This window comes from Vigna unguiculata, chromosome 5 (genome assembly GCF_037176805.1).
Source record: "Vigna unguiculata cultivar grain cowpea cultivar isolate G323 ecotype 2 chromosome 5, ASM3717680v1, whole genome shotgun sequence".
Lineage (NCBI taxonomy): Eukaryota > Viridiplantae > Streptophyta > Magnoliopsida > Fabales > Fabaceae > Vigna > Vigna unguiculata.
The window spans coordinates 54,627,450-54,644,949 of record NC_140796.1 but is presented as its reverse complement, the minus strand read 5'-3'; the positions used below and the strand labels follow the sequence as shown (position 1 = coordinate 54,644,949).

Sequence of the window (17,500 nt, the reverse complement as noted above, 5' to 3'; positions counted from 1 at the left end):
TGAAACTAAAAACAAATATAGGGACCAAATTGAGTCACTTTGACATGTGGCAAAACTGTGAAGTGACACGTGTCAAAAAGAAAAAAAATTCAAAAAAAATTCAAAAAAAAATCAAAAAATATTAAAAAAATTCAAAAAAATAATAAATTGACACGTGACGTTGACTTTAACACCGTTTGGTCAAAGTTAACGGTGATGACCAAATTGAGTCATTTTTAAGAAAATGAGGACAAAATTGAGACAACGAAAAACGTGAGGACCAAAATAAAATTTCATGACAAATAGAGGGACCAAAAAGGTAATTTAACCTATTTTTAATGAATAATCACATATAAACAGTACGGATATTTAATTACTCCTTTATTGATGGGTGGGTAAAGTATCACGATATTGATGAGATAATTTGACTTAGGGATACTCGCTACTCGCTAATAATTATTGGTTGTTTTTTTGAGTATTTTTTATTTATTTATCTAACTAAAATAAAATTATCAATAAAAGAATAATTAAATATTTTTTTCCTTAACTTTCAGTGAAAATTGAAATTATTTCCTTTCAAAACTTTGGATCAATCTAGTTGTCTATCTTTAAAAATGCGTGGAGTTATTTTCTTTAACCAAAGTTTGTTAAGTTTACTTGACGTTTCAAATATGTTTTTCAACTAACATTGAGTCGGAAATGTGTCAAACGGCATAAACAACTCAAATACTACAACGAAACATGTTTGAAACGTCAACTAAATCTAACAAAACCTTGTTGAAATTATTAAATTGACACATTTTTAAAGTTTGGAGACTAAATTAAGTCAAAGTTTCGAAGATAAACTAATTTTAATTTTTACTGAGAGTAGATCAAAAACATATTTAACTCGTGAAAAAATATTAATATGAAAGAATGGTTTAAAATTTGACTTCACATATTTTAATTTAGAAATATGAAATTGAACTTATTTTGTAAAATATTATTTTTTTAGAATTTTTATTTTGGCACAACTCATTTAAATTCACTTTTTAAAATATCAAATTTATTTGCACCAATATCAGTGATTGAGTAATTTGAGTTGAATTGTACTTAAAAAATTAAATTTTTTTTATCTAAGTTTATATTTTAAAGATTTATTTTTAAATAATTTTATTTAAAATTTAAAATATATATATAATATCTACGGGCATCATGGATATCCATGAGTATGAAAAAAAACCCACAAGTATTTTTACAAATACTCAGTGAATAATGGAACAAGTAACAGAACTAATTTTTTAGATGAGACAGATAATGCATTGAGACTGCCATATCTAATCTAACTCATTATTATTAGAAAATGATTAATCAAATAATACTATTAATAATAAAAATAAAAATAATACAATAATAATTATTAGTGCAATAATAACACCAAAACATATATATGAATCAAAGAATATTAATCAGACCCAACAATTCATATAACAATAACAAATAAAAAGTAGATAAGAGAGGAATAGAAATATTATAATACACACAACACTTTTTTTGGAAAGAAAACGTTTCTATTACACATGACAATAACACGTAATATAATATTTTAATTATATATTTTTTAACTTATATTAAAATATTTCTAACCGTCGTTCTCTCTATTATATATATATATATATATATATATATATATATATAATATAATATAAAATTCTAAGTCTTATATATAAATAAAAAAATAACACTATATAAAAGTTTTTGTAAACTTAGTAACTTAATATTTTAAATTAAAAATGATATTAATGTTTTATGTAATCTAAGATATGTCTCAATCATTTCATTGATATTACATTTATGTTTATACCTAAATCTCTTAAAAAAACCTATCAATAATATCACAATGACTTAAACTAAAAGTTCCTATTGAAAGTATTTTTTGATAGAGGTTCTCTGAACACACTTCCTCATACTTGTGTTTAAAATAAAATTACCCTCCCGCACTTTGTAACTCCGCGATGAATCCCTCAAAAGATTAATGAAGTTTACGTGAATTTACATATATTCTTTTTTATGTTTAGGGAATTTGTTCAAATAAATTTGACATATAATTAACTTATTCTGTCTCCAAATAAAGTTTAACAAACATACTAATTATAGAGCTGTAGTGATTATACCATATTTTTATAATATTTTTTTTCATTTATTTAAACTGCTTAAATTATATTGTTACCATATTTTTATAATTATATATATATATATATATATATATATATAATTAAAAACTACTTTTATATAAAATGGTATTTAATTAAGAATATTTAACAAAAAATATTAATAATTTAAGAAAATATATTTAATTTGCGGGTACTGTGAATTATAACTTAAGAAAATTAAGATTTGATAAATGTTATGCTTCTAATAAAATATATATTGTTGAGTAATATAACGTATATAGTATAACGGCACTTATTATTGAATGTTTAGCTAGATGAATTCAAAAGGTAAAGTAATAAACTCTCATGTGTTTATTACGTTTCTAAACAAACTATAATAAATATTTATTTCTAAATTTAATAACTATTTTATATTACAGAAAATGAATTTTAGAAAAATTGTACGTTGCGAGGAAGAAAAATTAAACATAATTTCTGAGTGAAAATAACTAAAAAAATAATTTAAAAAGTGCATAATTATTTTTATACTATTACTAAATTATTCAATCACATAGCTATATATGGTCCAATCTAATTTAATCTTTTACTTATTTAAAAATGATTGATTCACCGTGTAAATTTACACCAACTAAAAAATGGAACTCCAAACTTATGTAGTTAAATACCGTAAGCATTACGGTAAATATTTGATTTTTTTTTTCTTTTTTTTTATGTTGTGAATTTTTTTTTACATGTATTTCCGATATTGATTTTGAATCAATCTAAATATACTATATAAAAATAATAAGATGATTAATACATTAATAAAAAAAAAGTCATAAACTTATTATCTTAATGTTTTTTATTGAAAATGATGTAATGATCTCTCGTATAAATTTGTTTACGATCTATTGATATTAATCTTCCAAAGTCTTCTACTTAAAAAATTCCTACATAATTTACATTTAAATAATTACAAAATCAATTTTGAAAAATAATACTGTTTAGAAATTTGTAAAATAAATTGATTTTTGTGTGTATTATTATATATCACTTGAGTGTAAGAGTATTTTTTGGAACAATTAATATGACTAATTCATAAACTAGGAAAAGTTACTTCCAATAACTTCAATAACATGCCTCTGAAACTCGAAATGACATTTTTAACAACACAAACACTATTGGCAAAAAAAAAAAAAAATGTTTAGAACTGTGAGAACACAAGTTAAATACAATTTTGTAAAAAGTGAAAAAAAAAAAATTGTTTTGAATGCGTATAAGGAACTACCAACGAACCTAACATTAGGGTGGTGTGACCCACTTTATGGCATCACACTGTCGTTTGGTAAATAATCCCTTAATTAGTAATAATAAGTTAGCGTAAGATAAAGTGATGCATTCCATTTTTTTTCAATCCTCACTTCCAATTTTCAATTCAACCCAAATGTTGTGTCTTCACTTTATTATATCACGAATTTAAGCCCATAAAAGCAAATAACATAAATAATAATTATATTTCTAAGGATTTTGATCGAAGAGATTGAGGAAAGCATAGAAGAGTTTTCATTGGCTGAGACGTGTGTATCTATCAAAATCAAAGTAACAAGGTTTAGATTTTGTTCATTAATTTGGAATATGAAGAAATAGAAAATCGTTGTCGTTAGAGGTTTTCTAACTACCACTCACCAACTTTTGTCACTTTCCAATAGTTCAAATAAATAATCAAGAACACGAGGTTGACGATGAATATGCCCAAAGTTCAGATTTCTTTTGTTGAAGGTGGAAAGTGAATTAAAGACATTGAATATTGGGAAATATTTTGGAATTAAATTGCAGAACGTATTGGACCTCTTGATTGTGTGATGAAGATGGTTGTGAAAATCTGTGATGTGGAGTGGAGGAACCAACGTGGCATAAAAAACCCTGAAATTGGTGAAAGGGTGTTATTGGCTGTGTTATGTGTATGCAAGTTGGTGGCAATAAATAGTTTCTGCATATATCTGTGTAATAATAATCACCTCTAATGGATGATCGAGAAAGACTGGTTGGGATGAAAAACAATTTGTGGGTTCGTAAGAGATTCTTTTGGAAAACTTTAGGACCATAATAATATGAGAGTCATTGGAGACTGTGCTGGGACCATACATATTTAATGGCTATGTTTGTTTTCTTAAAAAAGACAAAAAGAATTATTTTTTTGTACTTTTTAAAGTTACGATATAGTTTTTCATAAAAGAGATAATTAATATTTTTTAACAGAAGATTCATAACAAAAACCAAGATGTGGGATGAAATGTTGAGTTGCTTATTTATCTTTGTCCAACCGCGTGCTAAGATATTAAGTCCGGTCCACAAAGGTTTGTTTCACATAACCCACACAATGTGCAAGTTGACCCGCATAAAAATAAAATTGCACTTAATGTATATTTGTTACTTTTCTTTTGAACTTTTGCATGAGCGTTCTAAATTTTTGTATGAGTAGAAAAATCAAGTATTATATATTTTTTGATGTGCTAAATTTGAAGAATACATCGTGTATGTCAAAGTACTAATATGAATATAATAAAAATGTTGAATTATCAATATATCATTCAATCCCCAAAATATTTGCTTAATTTTATAAACTTGTTAAAATTTTCCAATTTGTTGAATATTGAAAATTTTATCATAAAAATTAAAAAATAAATAAAAAAAGTGGTCAGCCCACACTTATCTGGGTTGGCCAATCAAACCACATTTTGTAAGCCAAGTAGCGGGCCTAAATGAGCTGGGTCGATTCACAGTGCTACCCTAACTTTAACACTATAATGATTGGGTATTACTATTTGCAACCATTTTTAGTTCTTTCTACTACAAAAGATATATATATTTTTATTTTATCAGTTTAGGAAAATTAATTTCCATTATATATCAAATAATGAAAACTATTTTGTAAGATTTTTCTTTTATTGATAAATGTTAATCGTTAGTAATTTATTAGTAGAAGAAATAAACCCATAACTTTTCTCATCGTTTTTTTCAATTTTTATCATGAAATCAACCTTATAACTTCAGCTTCATTCCTGATGAACCATTTTCTGTAAATGAAAGGAAACAACTCCTAAATTCTAAGTTAGATAATCCAAAATCAAGATTTGATATTTCCGATTAGCTTTTCCATAATGAAAAAAGGGTAAAGTGATATTAAGAGAGAAGACCCATATTCTAATAGACAGGCCCATTTTGACAGTTGATAAACGTGTAGACTGTTTCTTCCTGCACCCCACTCAACTTAAATAGAGGGCCCAAATAAACTCGTATGTGGAAGGACTGAATGTATATTCCATTTTAAGAAGGAAAGTAGTACGGACGGAGTGAAAGGCGAGGACGGCGTCTGCATCAGTATTCAGTAGTTGAAAAGATGAGATTAAAGAGGTTCAAGTACCACAAACAAGGTATTCAGTATTCAGTACACTGATTCCCATGTATTATTAATATATATTAAGTAATTTGTACAGATAATCATTTTTCTAACCTTGTCTGCATCCCCTCCTGGTTCTTTCTTGTGTACTGATTCAACCAATTGACTTCAGTAATAGAGAACTGTGAAGAAAATAAACCATGATTTGACTGATTCGATTGCATGAAAAAGATTGAATTGTAAATGTTTTGCTGAAGAGAATTTGGGATAGATAACAGGGAATATACATGTAAAATTCTGTATTGAAGGCGGAAATTTCAATATTGAAATAGTGTCCAATTTACATCCTTCCATTCTCTTCCCCAGACAAAAACAAGAAAGCGTTGATGGAAAGGACAATTTCTATAACTGTATTAAGAAAATTCTGCATGTATTCACACATTTGTTCAAAATACTATATATACACTGAGCACAAAACATCACACCCAGTTGAGACATTGGAGTCGAGAAAATGTGTCAGCTTACCTACAAATTTCCTTGTATATGAGGAAACATAACCTAAACACAGCCCTCAAAATGGTTAGATTGCTATTGATCAATAAAAAGTTGGAAAACAAAATTCTTTGGAGCACGATTTGAGAATGTATGACTAGTCAGAAAAATTCCTGTCCATTCTAAGCTTGCTCTTCACATCTTGTATCTCCTTCATTTGTCGCTGCAATGCAAACAAAATATGTTAAACCAGCCACAGGAATTAGGCATATAAGATAGTAAGCGATGCATTGGCGACACGCAAGAAATAATTCTTCCACCTGATATAGTGCATCCCAACATGCATTAAACTTCGCATAATGCAGTAGCCATTCAATGGACATGGGGTACTCTATTGTATTGGGCTGAGAACAATGGGATGTTGATACTGCATTCCTCTGTAAAGGCAGGAAACACGCAATTTAAAACTTATTTTCTTGTAAAGGTAAATGAATGAATTAGGTGAGTAAGGCTACCATCTCCTGGTTTTGTCTTTGAAGCGCAGTTCTGTCAATGACCAAATGGCCAGTGAATTTTTTCTTCTTGTCAGGCTCACGGAGAGCTCCCTTCATGGCACTGACAATCCTGTAGAAAATCTATGAACAGTACATATTATGCAGTATAAAATAATGACTTAGAAAATCGACTTTGGAAACAAGGGGGGTTTTGCTTAAGAGATGCAATACCTTCCTTCTCCAAGACTAAGGCATCTTCTACTTAACTCGGATATTGCAGATTCAGCTTCACATTTTGTTTTAAAAATAACAAATGCTCTACCTATCAGTAGATGAGAGAACACAATAAATGGAGGATCTAAAAAGTCACAACATTTACTATATCCCACTCAATTTATATGTCTCATCATACAAATAAAAGAGCCACAAAAAACAATTAAAATGGGACTGTTCGGGATTTTAAAGGTATATCTGTAAATACCATAGTATGTACTGGAACTTGGGATCCATTCTATCATCCTTGCCTGAACCTTTACTTTGAGAGCACACCAAACAAGATCCTGAACAAGAATTGAGGAGAAATAAATTTAAAAAACTAGACACAGGCCAGATTAATTTAAATCTCAATTACTTGATAATTGTCTATTCATGCATAGCACATCCTCACATAACATATAGGTCATTTTAAATAGGACAATAATCAGAGAACCTGATGGCAAAGGTGTAATGAAATTGATCTAAGTTTTGTTATTTAAATTTTTATATCAACACATAGATTATTTCAGTTTCAACTAATAGAAGAGTTTCCCTCTTCATTTGTCACATTGCATACAAATCCACAACTGTTCCTGTGTCTACTGATGTTGAAATTTCCATACAGCTGGATGACAATTTTATAGGCGTGTAATCTTTAAAAGTTCAATGCACAAATAAAGAAGGCAAGTAAAAATATAAAAAAGCTCTCTTCAGTCGAAAGTAAAAAACAACTTAAGAATTTGATGTGTAGGATGGATCCAGTATACCTCCACTTCATATGATGTGTAGGATGGATCCAGATTATTCAATAAAACTAAGGTATCCAATTCTTGAGCTCTCCGCAGTCTTTCATCCCAAGGCTACAAATGCAATTAACAACAAATCAAGCATACCAATATTATATCTGTACTATATATATGGCTTGACACAGATAAGAACAGGAATTTTTACAATGATTAATAAGCAGGAACTCCACTTCATTCATTTTGTTCCATTATACAATAAACTTAACAGTTCAAAAATAGAATTGTTTGATTTGATTAAAGTGATAATACTAACATATACTTAGAAAGTAAAATAACAGTTTTATCTAACAATTTCTTAATTTCAGAAACTAAAGCGACAGCACCTACCATGTTTAGGGACCGCAGTGGTTGTTACTCCCAAGAAAAGCAACACTTATAAAATAAATCTAAGTAGGATTAGCATTGCTTATTTCAAACCAACCTAGGCAAGTGTCACTGTGCTAAACGAGAAAAAGAACATTTAAAAGTGGCCACATGCAATTGTTATAGAGTGACTAACAAATGTTTTATTCAGTTAAGTGAAAGTTATGGCACACAAATAGTTTGGTAAGTTATGATCAAGATTAAAACAACTAATTCGTGCGAGGTTTTTTAGAAGTTACATTATTTAAATCTTGACCATTCATTTAAATTTGTACCGTCCAGATTTACTTTTTTTTATCCTCATAAAAATGTCTCTCTCACTAGATATGTTGCATATATCTATGTTGTCCCAGTGTCCTATATTTCAGACCTTAGCATGTTAAAGGGTTCATGACATGACTGTACTTCCTAGGCCTAATCAAGGAAGAACACATTTTGTACATTAACCCAAAGCTTGAAAATGATAAAAACTTAAACCACAAGTTTACAATCAATATCAAGAAATAAGAACTCACCATTTTCTTAAACCACTTTCTCTTGTCCTGCAACAATGAAATCAAGGGTTCACAGAGGATTAGAACTATGACTAGAATCATATTTGAAACCACATCTAGTTACACATATGGATACTTGCTCTTGTTACCACCAAGGTTCTCAATATCTTTATCTTGCTTCAGAAATCTAGTCTGTCTGGATCTCAAGTTAAATAATTTATATCAAGAAAAAGGGGCAATTTTGTACATGAACTCCTATCATTGTATCAACAATAAATAGGGGAAAAAAAAATATATCATTGCGTTTGATTCCTAACCTCATGTAGGATGAGTTGTCATAACTTAAAATGAGTGACAACTGACATGGAATTTTATGGACTTACTGCATCTGGTCTTTCAACTACATCAATAATCCTTTTATCTGCGTTGAATTTTTCGTCCCGTTTGATTTCTACCTTCTTCTCATTAATTTTTTCTTCTTTAGGAGTCTCGCTACTTTGACCAATGTTTGGCTTCTCTTCTATAATCTTCCTCTTTTTATATGGATAGGAATCTGAAGAATGCTTTGGGAAAGTATTCTCAGAAGTTCTCCCTTCAGCTCTATCGTTAACTTGACAATGTGAGATAGGATAAGTCTTGGTCACAATTTTGGGTCTAATATCTGTCCCAACATGTAGATGGTTACTGGTTTGATCAACCCTTCTCTTGTTAAAGAACTGCTCCACTGCATAACAGTAATACAGTGTGCTAAGGTAAGTGCTAACTCTAATTTAAGTTGTCTAGATGTTGCTGTATTATAAAAGTTCAGTAATTGCTCTAGATCAACAAGCCAAATAGTTCAATGTGACGTGAACAGTTTAGTTTTAACCAAAATAACAGGCAACAAAATATAAGACAAGGATAATGACCTTTAACTCCATCAATCTCATTAGTAAATTTATCAATGAGTACACGCCTTCCAACATCAAACGTGCAATTGAAAAAGTAGTCTGCGTTGTTTAATTCCGTTTCTGATGGCTTGGGATTTCTAATGTCCTTTGAAGTGCAAACAACATTGCATTTTCCAATAATTGATTCCTGAAAAACAAAATTTTAAATGAAGGAAAATGAATCAACAAACTTCTTTAAAATGACAAAGATTCAATTTCAACTATATCAAATGTTATAAAAGAAAAAGATATACTAGGTCCTCCTAAAATTACATAACAGTGCAATAAAGCAAACCAAACTGATAACCATTTCAAAACTTCAAAAGGCAGTATGGCTGTAGACCAATGCACATGCTTTCAATCTTTTTCTTCCCCTCTCAAGTTCCTTTTAAAACTAGCATTCTATATATATCGCAACTGATACATTATTTTATAAGCCTCTTTATAAATTATAACCAACCAAATAATGATACATAATACTCATTTCAGCAATTGTCAAAAGATTGATTAAGAATCATTTTCAACCAACCAAAATAAACTAATACCCATTAACTTCAAACAAATAAGCTCCTGATTTCGTGTTATCACCTCACATTTGGACCCCTTAAACCTCACATTTAACTAAAATAACTCTCCAGGATAAACATTCACGCCAACTCAATCTTAAACCATAACCAATTCAAAGCAATTAACACTGCACGTGATTAATATGCAGCAGATAGTATCAGGAGTTCAAACAATTAATTAATTAAATTACCAGGTGGTTCATATTGGAAAGACCTGTGCCCTCACCAGATGCCAAAAATAACTCATTCCAACAGGGCTGATAATCTCCGAGAAAGTTACGAATTTCCATGGGTCGGAAAAACCAAACAACTTTGATCATCTTTTCACGGGTAGGTCTCTCGTATATCTTGATAAGCTTGCCGATGTTAGTTTCAACATTACTTGTAGAGAACAAGTAGACACAATCATATAGAAAATACTCCACACCATCGTAAACGAAGGACTCATAGTAATGAGTGTCCTTGTTCTTCACACCAACTCCCCTCTTCTTGCCCCACTTAAAATCTATCACTTCTCCAACATTTGCCGATGATGATAATGGGCGTGACATCTTCTACTCACAAATGCAAAAACCTGGGACATAATAAATAAATCGCATACTATTTAAAGCAATGAATCATAAGAAAAACAGGATAGGGTGAAGATGGAAGATGAACAGTCAACTAAAGGGTAAGCGACAAAAGTGTAAGAAGAGAAACTTAAGAATTATAAAGAGGAAAAAAGGATTGTTGAGGAAGAAGTTAAAGAAAGAAAGCGAGAGTGGTTTCGTTGGTTCACTAACTCTCTCGCCAAAGAAGTAGTGATGTTTTGTATAATAGAAAGAAAGCTTAAGTTGAGTGAGTGTGTAGACTTTGATTGGCGTTAAGTGCTTCTTCCATTTGAAGAAAACATGCACAACACAATAAGCGTTTGATTGTTCAGAGTTTGTTAGAAGAAGGAAATGGAAATGGGGTTTGCATGTTTGGTTGATGAGTGAGAGTGGAGGAAGGTGGTAATGGAAAACCGAAACGACGTCGCTGCTCTTTGTCCAGACTGGTAAAAGTACAGGGCTTGAGTTGACTAGTCGTGTAAGCATGGAGGTCGTGAGGTGTGGGCAATAACTGTATTTCGAATTTCCTTTGCAAGATTTTATCGTTTCAATCCACTCTGCAATTTTTTATCTCACCCACTATCATTCTGGTTATCATGAAAAATACAATTTTTTTTATCCGGGAATAATACAAATATATATTGATAAGAATATGGTCTTTATTTTACATAGATGGTAATTAAGCTTTTGAAATTATTTGTAAAAAAGTATTTAAACTGATTAAATTTTCAACTTAAATTGAAGCTACTTTACTTTATAGGTGGAATATCCGAATATCTATTTTATTTTTCATTCATATTCTTGTCTGTATTGTATTGTGATTGAAGTTGGCAGTAGATAGGATGAAGTCGTTCTTAATGGCAATATCCTTCAAGCAGTTATTATTATTTCTTAACAGCTTTTCTTTGAACTAAGTTTCACCTCTTTTACAAAAATGTTCATTTTCTAATCATTCAAATTTTATCTTTCTAGCATCTTTTCTTTATACCTTCATAACTGTCAAATAATTTGTTATGAAAAGACCATTATTCAAATTTTATGATGGCTAAAAATGTATCATATGTGTTAAGAATACAACATATCCTATTTTGTTATAGCATTATTACAAAAAGAATAAGACATGTTTGATAAAGATTAAAATAACATGTTTTTTTTTTTAACTGCAAGTGTAATTGTAAGCGGTCTAATTATCAAAAGTAAGATTGTAAATAATATTAAAGACAATTACGGTCTGGTCTGAAATTAAATTTAATAGAGTTTTAAATAATTTTCAACAATTAAAACAGTCAGTACAGGTGTCACACACACACGCTCATATTAACTTGTGCAAACAGTAGTTTCAGAAAAAAGAAAAGTGAAAATTAGTTCTTTTATACACCTTTTACCAAGGCGTATATACCAGAACAAATATCAAACTTCAACTAAGTCTGATCCACCCTATTAAAATGATCATTTTCCGCCTTGTTTTAGTTATTTTGTTTTTAATATGAGGTGCAGAAAGAAAAAAATCACTCTTTCTACGTCGAATGTGTACCGAAGACTACTTCTGTGAACGAAAAAAAAAAAACTATAACTGTCTCAAATAAACTCATAAAACTTAATTTAAATTAATTGGTCAATAATTTCTCTCAAGTTCCAGACTCAAATAATGTATAATGTTCTAAAAGAATCATAACGATAAATTGTTAAAGTGAGTGGTTAGGCGGCATCTTTAGACGGTGGCAATTATAAATTGAGGGTGTGTGGTGTTCAGCAGCTAGAAACAATCAAACAACATTATAAATTAAATTTACAAATGATATCTACTACTCATATTCCCGCTTTCTTTAAGGGGAAATGACAACCAGCTCAAATGAGTATAAATATCGACAGCTAAAACACCTAAAGCTGACACATCAAAAACACCCAAGAGAAAAGACGATGCCTTTGATCTCTTTCTCTTGGAAGTACTACTTACTTAGAAAGAAAGAAATGAAAGAGGATGCCAGGAAAATTATAGGAGAAGACAGAGAACAAAACGCCCTACAATAATAGACGGAACCTATAAATGAAAAACTTGAAAATGGGATGGACAACCTATTGGCTTTGAGAGTTATATACATTGAAAAGTTTATTAATAAAGGGTGATATAGCCCCAAGCAACGCCATTGGACACTCCTCGTGGGGTAGATGACCACATCCGGATATTGCAACCAGTCTCTGCACGCGGCATGGGAGATACAAATATTAGCCAACTTAGAAAAGAAACTAATAATGTGTCATCATAAATGCTTGGGAAGTTTTAAGAGATGATGGTAGTAAAAAAGGGAAATGAGAAAAGTATATTTCTCCTACTTCCATTTCCTACCCTTGAACACCCTACTTCTCGTTCCCAAATTGTGGAGCATTAATAAATACACAGAAACTAGAATACTTACAGAATTTAAAAATTTGGAGGCCATTGCTTGACAATATTTCATTGAGACGAGTGAATCTTCGGCACCGGCTATGACCAACACTGGAATGTCTTCTACGGCTTGCAGCAATGAGTCTGCATTTTTTGCAGAGAGGATGGTTTCTGATGACAATTTACAAATCTCGTGAAGCGCTTCATCCCATCCTTCTGCATATAGCGGAGCCTAAACGTATTTAAAACAGTAAAGAATAACACGAGTCAATAAAATATTTCACCAGAATTGATAACAAAAGCACAAGGAACAACCCAGCGGATAAGTAAGCCAAATACACATAAAAAGACTTGTAAGCAAATATATATGTATTCAATATGTCCAAAGATGTAAACAAAGCATTAACTATAAGTTCCCTTCGGAAAGTGAAGTTCGTGCGAGGTTAATAATAATACACCCATTTTCTCTACATCAAGTAAAATACCATCTCCTACACATGTAGTTTAAGGTACAGACGAATTTATAGAAGTTTCTTTTAGAAAAGGGCACGTGTAAATCTAATAATATCATCAAAACTAATTATGTCAACTAATATATTATTATTCAATGTGCCAAAGAATGTTAAAAAAACATGAACCACAAGCATCCTTCGGAAATTGTAGTTTTTCAGTTAAATATACGCCATTTATCTCTACATGAAGTAATAATTTTACATTCTACACAATTATTTCTGCAGTTTGAAACTTACAAAAGGAAATGTAGTTTAAGGCACAGACGCACCTTATATAGAGTCAAAACTTCTGTTGTCAGTTTGGTAGCATCATACCATGACCGCCGATTCACCACATGGGTGATTTCTGTTCTTAGTAGGGGACGGACCAAATGTTTCTTTCCAAGAGATGTATGCAGAAGGATTTTAGCAAAGGAAGGAACAACTTCCCTTGATAAGTTAACATTTAACAATACAACCCCCTTCACTGTAACCTGAATGACAAAAACAAGCCTAGCAACTTAATCAAACGCAAAATGCACATTAACCACAAAAAATATAGCCTAAAACAGTGTGGATATTAGCTTGATCAGACAACTTTATGGAATGTAACGATCAAATAAAAGTCAAACCTTCACATACATAAACCTATATACCATGGAATCCAGTTTTTTATCTCTCTTTATCAATCTGTTGCATAATTACAACATTGGACACAATAGACGTGGATATATGAATATATATGCAAATTATGATAGTATATTGCGATCAGACACATTATGTCCAAAATAAATTATTAAGACTACAAAAAAAAAATTCCATTGCTTAATTTTCTAAAGCCCCACTTGTTGGCTGTAAAATTTAAAGTAATCTTTTATTAAGATACCAATGCAGCTAATTGCATTGATCAAGATATCAAGTAACCTAGAAAAGCAGGAAAAAATACTCACGTTGAAAGAATTCATTGATGTTTGAACTCTCTGTGCAGCCATCAGAGCAAGCAACCCTCCATCATCATGACCAATTAGAACAACCGAAGAAAATCCAATCTCAGAACAGAAAGACAGAAGGAGATCAACCTGGAAACACACAAATCGATCAGATATGTAATAAGTAATCCTAGATTACAAACTAAATTAGTCTTTAGGTACTTAAATCATGTTATTCTCCCACTTGACGAATTAATCTTTTGGGTTGGGCTCTCATGTATTTAGGTAATAAGAATTCCTGTTTCTATTAAAAGTTGAGCATGTAAAAAACTAAAGATGAGCACTTAAATCGCAACATGTATGAACTGAAAGCTCCAGTATCTACTTCAAAAGGAACCGGTACATAAAACAAGAAAAAATAAAATAACTGCTCTAACAACTCATGTTAAGGATTCATAGAAATCACCTGACTTTCAAGTTTGTAAGGATTAGGCAATTCCTTTTTCTCCCAGTCCTCCCGGCTCAGTCTTGAAGTCAATCCCCAACCAGGCCTATCAAATGCAGCAACTGTGCAATTACTCTGCCGGGCTAGAGGTCCCATTACATGTCGCCAGGAGAAGACGCCTCCACCAAACCCATGTATCAAAATAATACCTACTTGACCAATGTCCTCTACATTTTGCTCCGAAGACAAAGACTCTAATTTAATTGTGTTCTCATCTTCACGAATTTCATCTAGATGCAAAACAGGGATTTCTTCATTAAGATGGGGAGAGGTTACTGGAATATCTAAAAGAGGAGCATGTAGAGATGATCCATAGAATTGATTGCTATAGCTCCGGTAGAGTTGCCGATGGGATTTTGGAGACATGCAAGTCAAATGTCTATTCAACTTTGACAACCCCCCAGTCACCGATGAAGTAGAGCAAAATGTTGAGGACATGTTAAGTGGCGGTGAACCAGGCATGCTGAGCTTGTAATGGAGAGTAAGACCTTGGCAGGGGATGAATAAGCTCTCCGAATCTGCAAGTAATCTAAGTGGCAGTTCTTCATCACGAGCTGTTCCAAAAGGCTTCCTTTTCATTTCACCGTCACTTTTTGGGGTTCTCCCTTCGGAGGGAACAGGAGACCGAGGGACCTTCTGATAACCAGAGAAAACATTCTTGCACGAAAGGACCTGCTTAATTAGACAGAAAATAAGTAAAAAAATTACCATATGTATCATCAAAGTAACCAATTTAAGCTTCATAAGTTCAGAAATCTTCTTTGGAGCTGAAGGAAGAATTCGTTGCCACCACCTAATTCCAAAGGGTTAAATGAAAGAAACAACACCATTATGTTATTCCAATTGTTGGAGACCGTTGCAAACTTACCGCTTCGGGGTCAACTCTATGAAACATGAGCTTCCTCCTTGCTCTGCAGCTGGCTCTATAAGCAACCACAGTGTGGCCAAGAGCAAACACAACTGACGAGAGAAATAAGACAGGCATTCCCCATGACTTCTTTAAATGGAGTCTCTGTCTTGTAGGGGAAATGGTAGCTTCTGCTTCAATCTGAGAATTTACTGAGAAAACACAAGCTTTGACTGATAGGAGGACAATTGAGATGAAGGAAGACAGTGTCACAGTTCCAAGATAAGGACCATGTGAAAGAGCCGGGCCATCACAAATAGAATAAACACCTGCATTCATTTAAACAAACAGAAAAAAAAGCACAATATGAGAATCAATCCTTTGTATATAAAATCACAGTAGTTAACACGCAGACAGAGACGCTACAACTAGCGCTTCCTCAGACAGATTTCATAGACAGAATAAATATTGAGAAAAATATAATTAATCATTCAGTGATAAATTCCAACCAAACGGTTTGGGAAAGGAGATCGTTCTGCTTCCTAATTTAAGTCAAAAAATACATTTCTCATCAACGCGCTCATCTCTGTTGAAACACAATCTGTCATCTGTTTCAACGAGTACGAAAAATGATTTCCAAAAAAATAAAACAGAAAACTAACGAACAGAAATATGAAGATAAAATAAAGCAAAGTAAAGAACAAATGGTTTGGTAGACAAATTAAGCAAAGTATCCTCCACCTTCAACACCCTCAACTTCAAGAAAAAAAAAACGAGAAATGAAAAGCTACTAGAATGTACATCAGAAGCACAACGAGTGATCCTCTGGAGAGGATCATCACCATCGTTGTTCCACGTGATACACGATGCAAGTAAACAAGGAGAGGAATAGCGAATCATACAGATAATGATGAAGGATCGTACGACCGAAACGAGAGGAATATCCATCAAGGAGCTCTTGAAAGCGTAACGACGCAAATGCTCCTTGAAGCCGTAGCACTTGACACAGGTGAAGCTGGAAATGAGGACGCAAGGGACTAGCACGTCGACAACCGCGACGAGCACGGGCAGCGACGTCACGAGCAGCGACGCCACCAATGCCGCGACGAAGAAAACCGTCCGAGCAAACCGCCGAAGTTTCTCGAAGCACTGTCCTCCCCTCGCCATCATGGCAGTTCCAACAACAATTAGAGATCCGCCAGCCGGAAACGGTGACGTGGTTTCAAGAAAAAAAGAATAATCGGTTAATTAATTAGTTGAGTGTTGAGAAAAAGAGAGATCTCCGAATCCGATTTCCAACTGAAACCCTAACTTAGCTAAATTCAGTACAACGTTATCCGGCGGTGACTCAGCGGCCATTCTCGGCGGCGGAAATTCAGTTTCGCCGGAATGATTGCGTGTTAGAGAAGAAGAAAGTCATGAAATAAGCCACACTAGGGTTCGAGTGGAATAGTGGAAACGAACGAACACAGAGAAAGAGAGAGAGAGGGGAGAAAGGTTGGAACGCTGAAAAGCCCTCTCTCAGATTTTTCACGAGTTTTGAAAATCCCCTTAACCTTTTGCCTTCTCCAACCTCTTTCTTCTTCCTTCTTTCTTTCGTTTTATGTTTTCCTCTTCACGTTTATTTATTTAGTGATTAATTTAATTTAATTTAATTGATCTCGCTAATTAATCTTTCTTTAATACTTAATTAACCACTGATAATCACTTGCTCTGTTGGCAGACAGAAAATCATCATTGGTTAATTAGAATGATATTATTTCAGATTTTTCACTATTGAATTCAAGCACAGGCTGGCCCCTTTTTTGCAAATGTATTATTTCCAGTTCATTTATTCTTACA

The 17,500-nt window shown here is 32.1% G+C and overlaps 2 protein-coding genes across 6 annotated transcripts; both read right to left on the bottom strand.

Annotated features, from left to right (window-relative positions):
* Window positions 1-5,349: 5,349 nt before the first annotated feature.
* Window positions 5,350-10,938, bottom strand: LOC114184409 (protein ANTI-SILENCING 1-like). 5 transcript variants are annotated; one of them, XR_014995028.1, is made up of 12 exons: window positions 10,102-10,932; window positions 9,324-9,492; window positions 8,799-9,139; window positions 8,437-8,463; window positions 7,520-7,612; window positions 6,979-7,057; window positions 6,729-6,819; window positions 6,519-6,627; window positions 6,324-6,440; window positions 6,037-6,226; window positions 5,626-5,693; window positions 5,350-5,484 (listed from the first exon to the last, which is right to left on the bottom strand). XR_014995028.1 is itself a non-coding variant. In XM_028071720.2 (11 exons), the coding sequence occupies exons 2-11, from the start codon at window positions 10,459-10,461 to the stop codon at window positions 6,161-6,163; spliced, it is 1,452 nt and encodes a 483-aa protein (XP_027927521.1). In that variant the 5' UTR covers window positions 10,462-10,484; window positions 10,693-10,932; the 3' UTR covers window positions 5,784-6,160. The 5 variants fall into 5 exon arrangements, 2 of the variants coding, with proteins under 2 accessions (XP_027927521.1, XP_085529325.1); XR_014995027.1 differs by having other exon boundaries at window positions 5,484-5,693; XM_028071720.2 differs by lacking the exons at window positions 5,350-5,484; window positions 5,626-5,693 and having other exon boundaries at window positions 5,784-6,226; window positions 10,102-10,484; window positions 10,693-10,932.
* Window positions 10,939-12,257: 1,319 nt separating this feature from the next.
* On the bottom strand, window positions 12,258-17,220 carry LOC114185431 (uncharacterized). Its single transcript, XM_028073145.2, has 7 exons — window positions 16,561-17,220; window positions 15,680-15,987; window positions 14,773-15,483; window positions 14,328-14,456; window positions 13,668-13,871; window positions 12,918-13,118; window positions 12,258-12,699 (listed from the first exon to the last, which is right to left on the bottom strand). Exons 1-7 carry the CDS (start codon window positions 16,826-16,828, stop codon window positions 12,577-12,579), a joined length of 1,944 nt encoding a protein of 647 aa, XP_027928946.2. The 5' UTR covers window positions 16,829-17,220; the 3' UTR covers window positions 12,258-12,576.
* Between the last annotated feature and the right edge of the window lie 280 nt (window positions 17,221-17,500).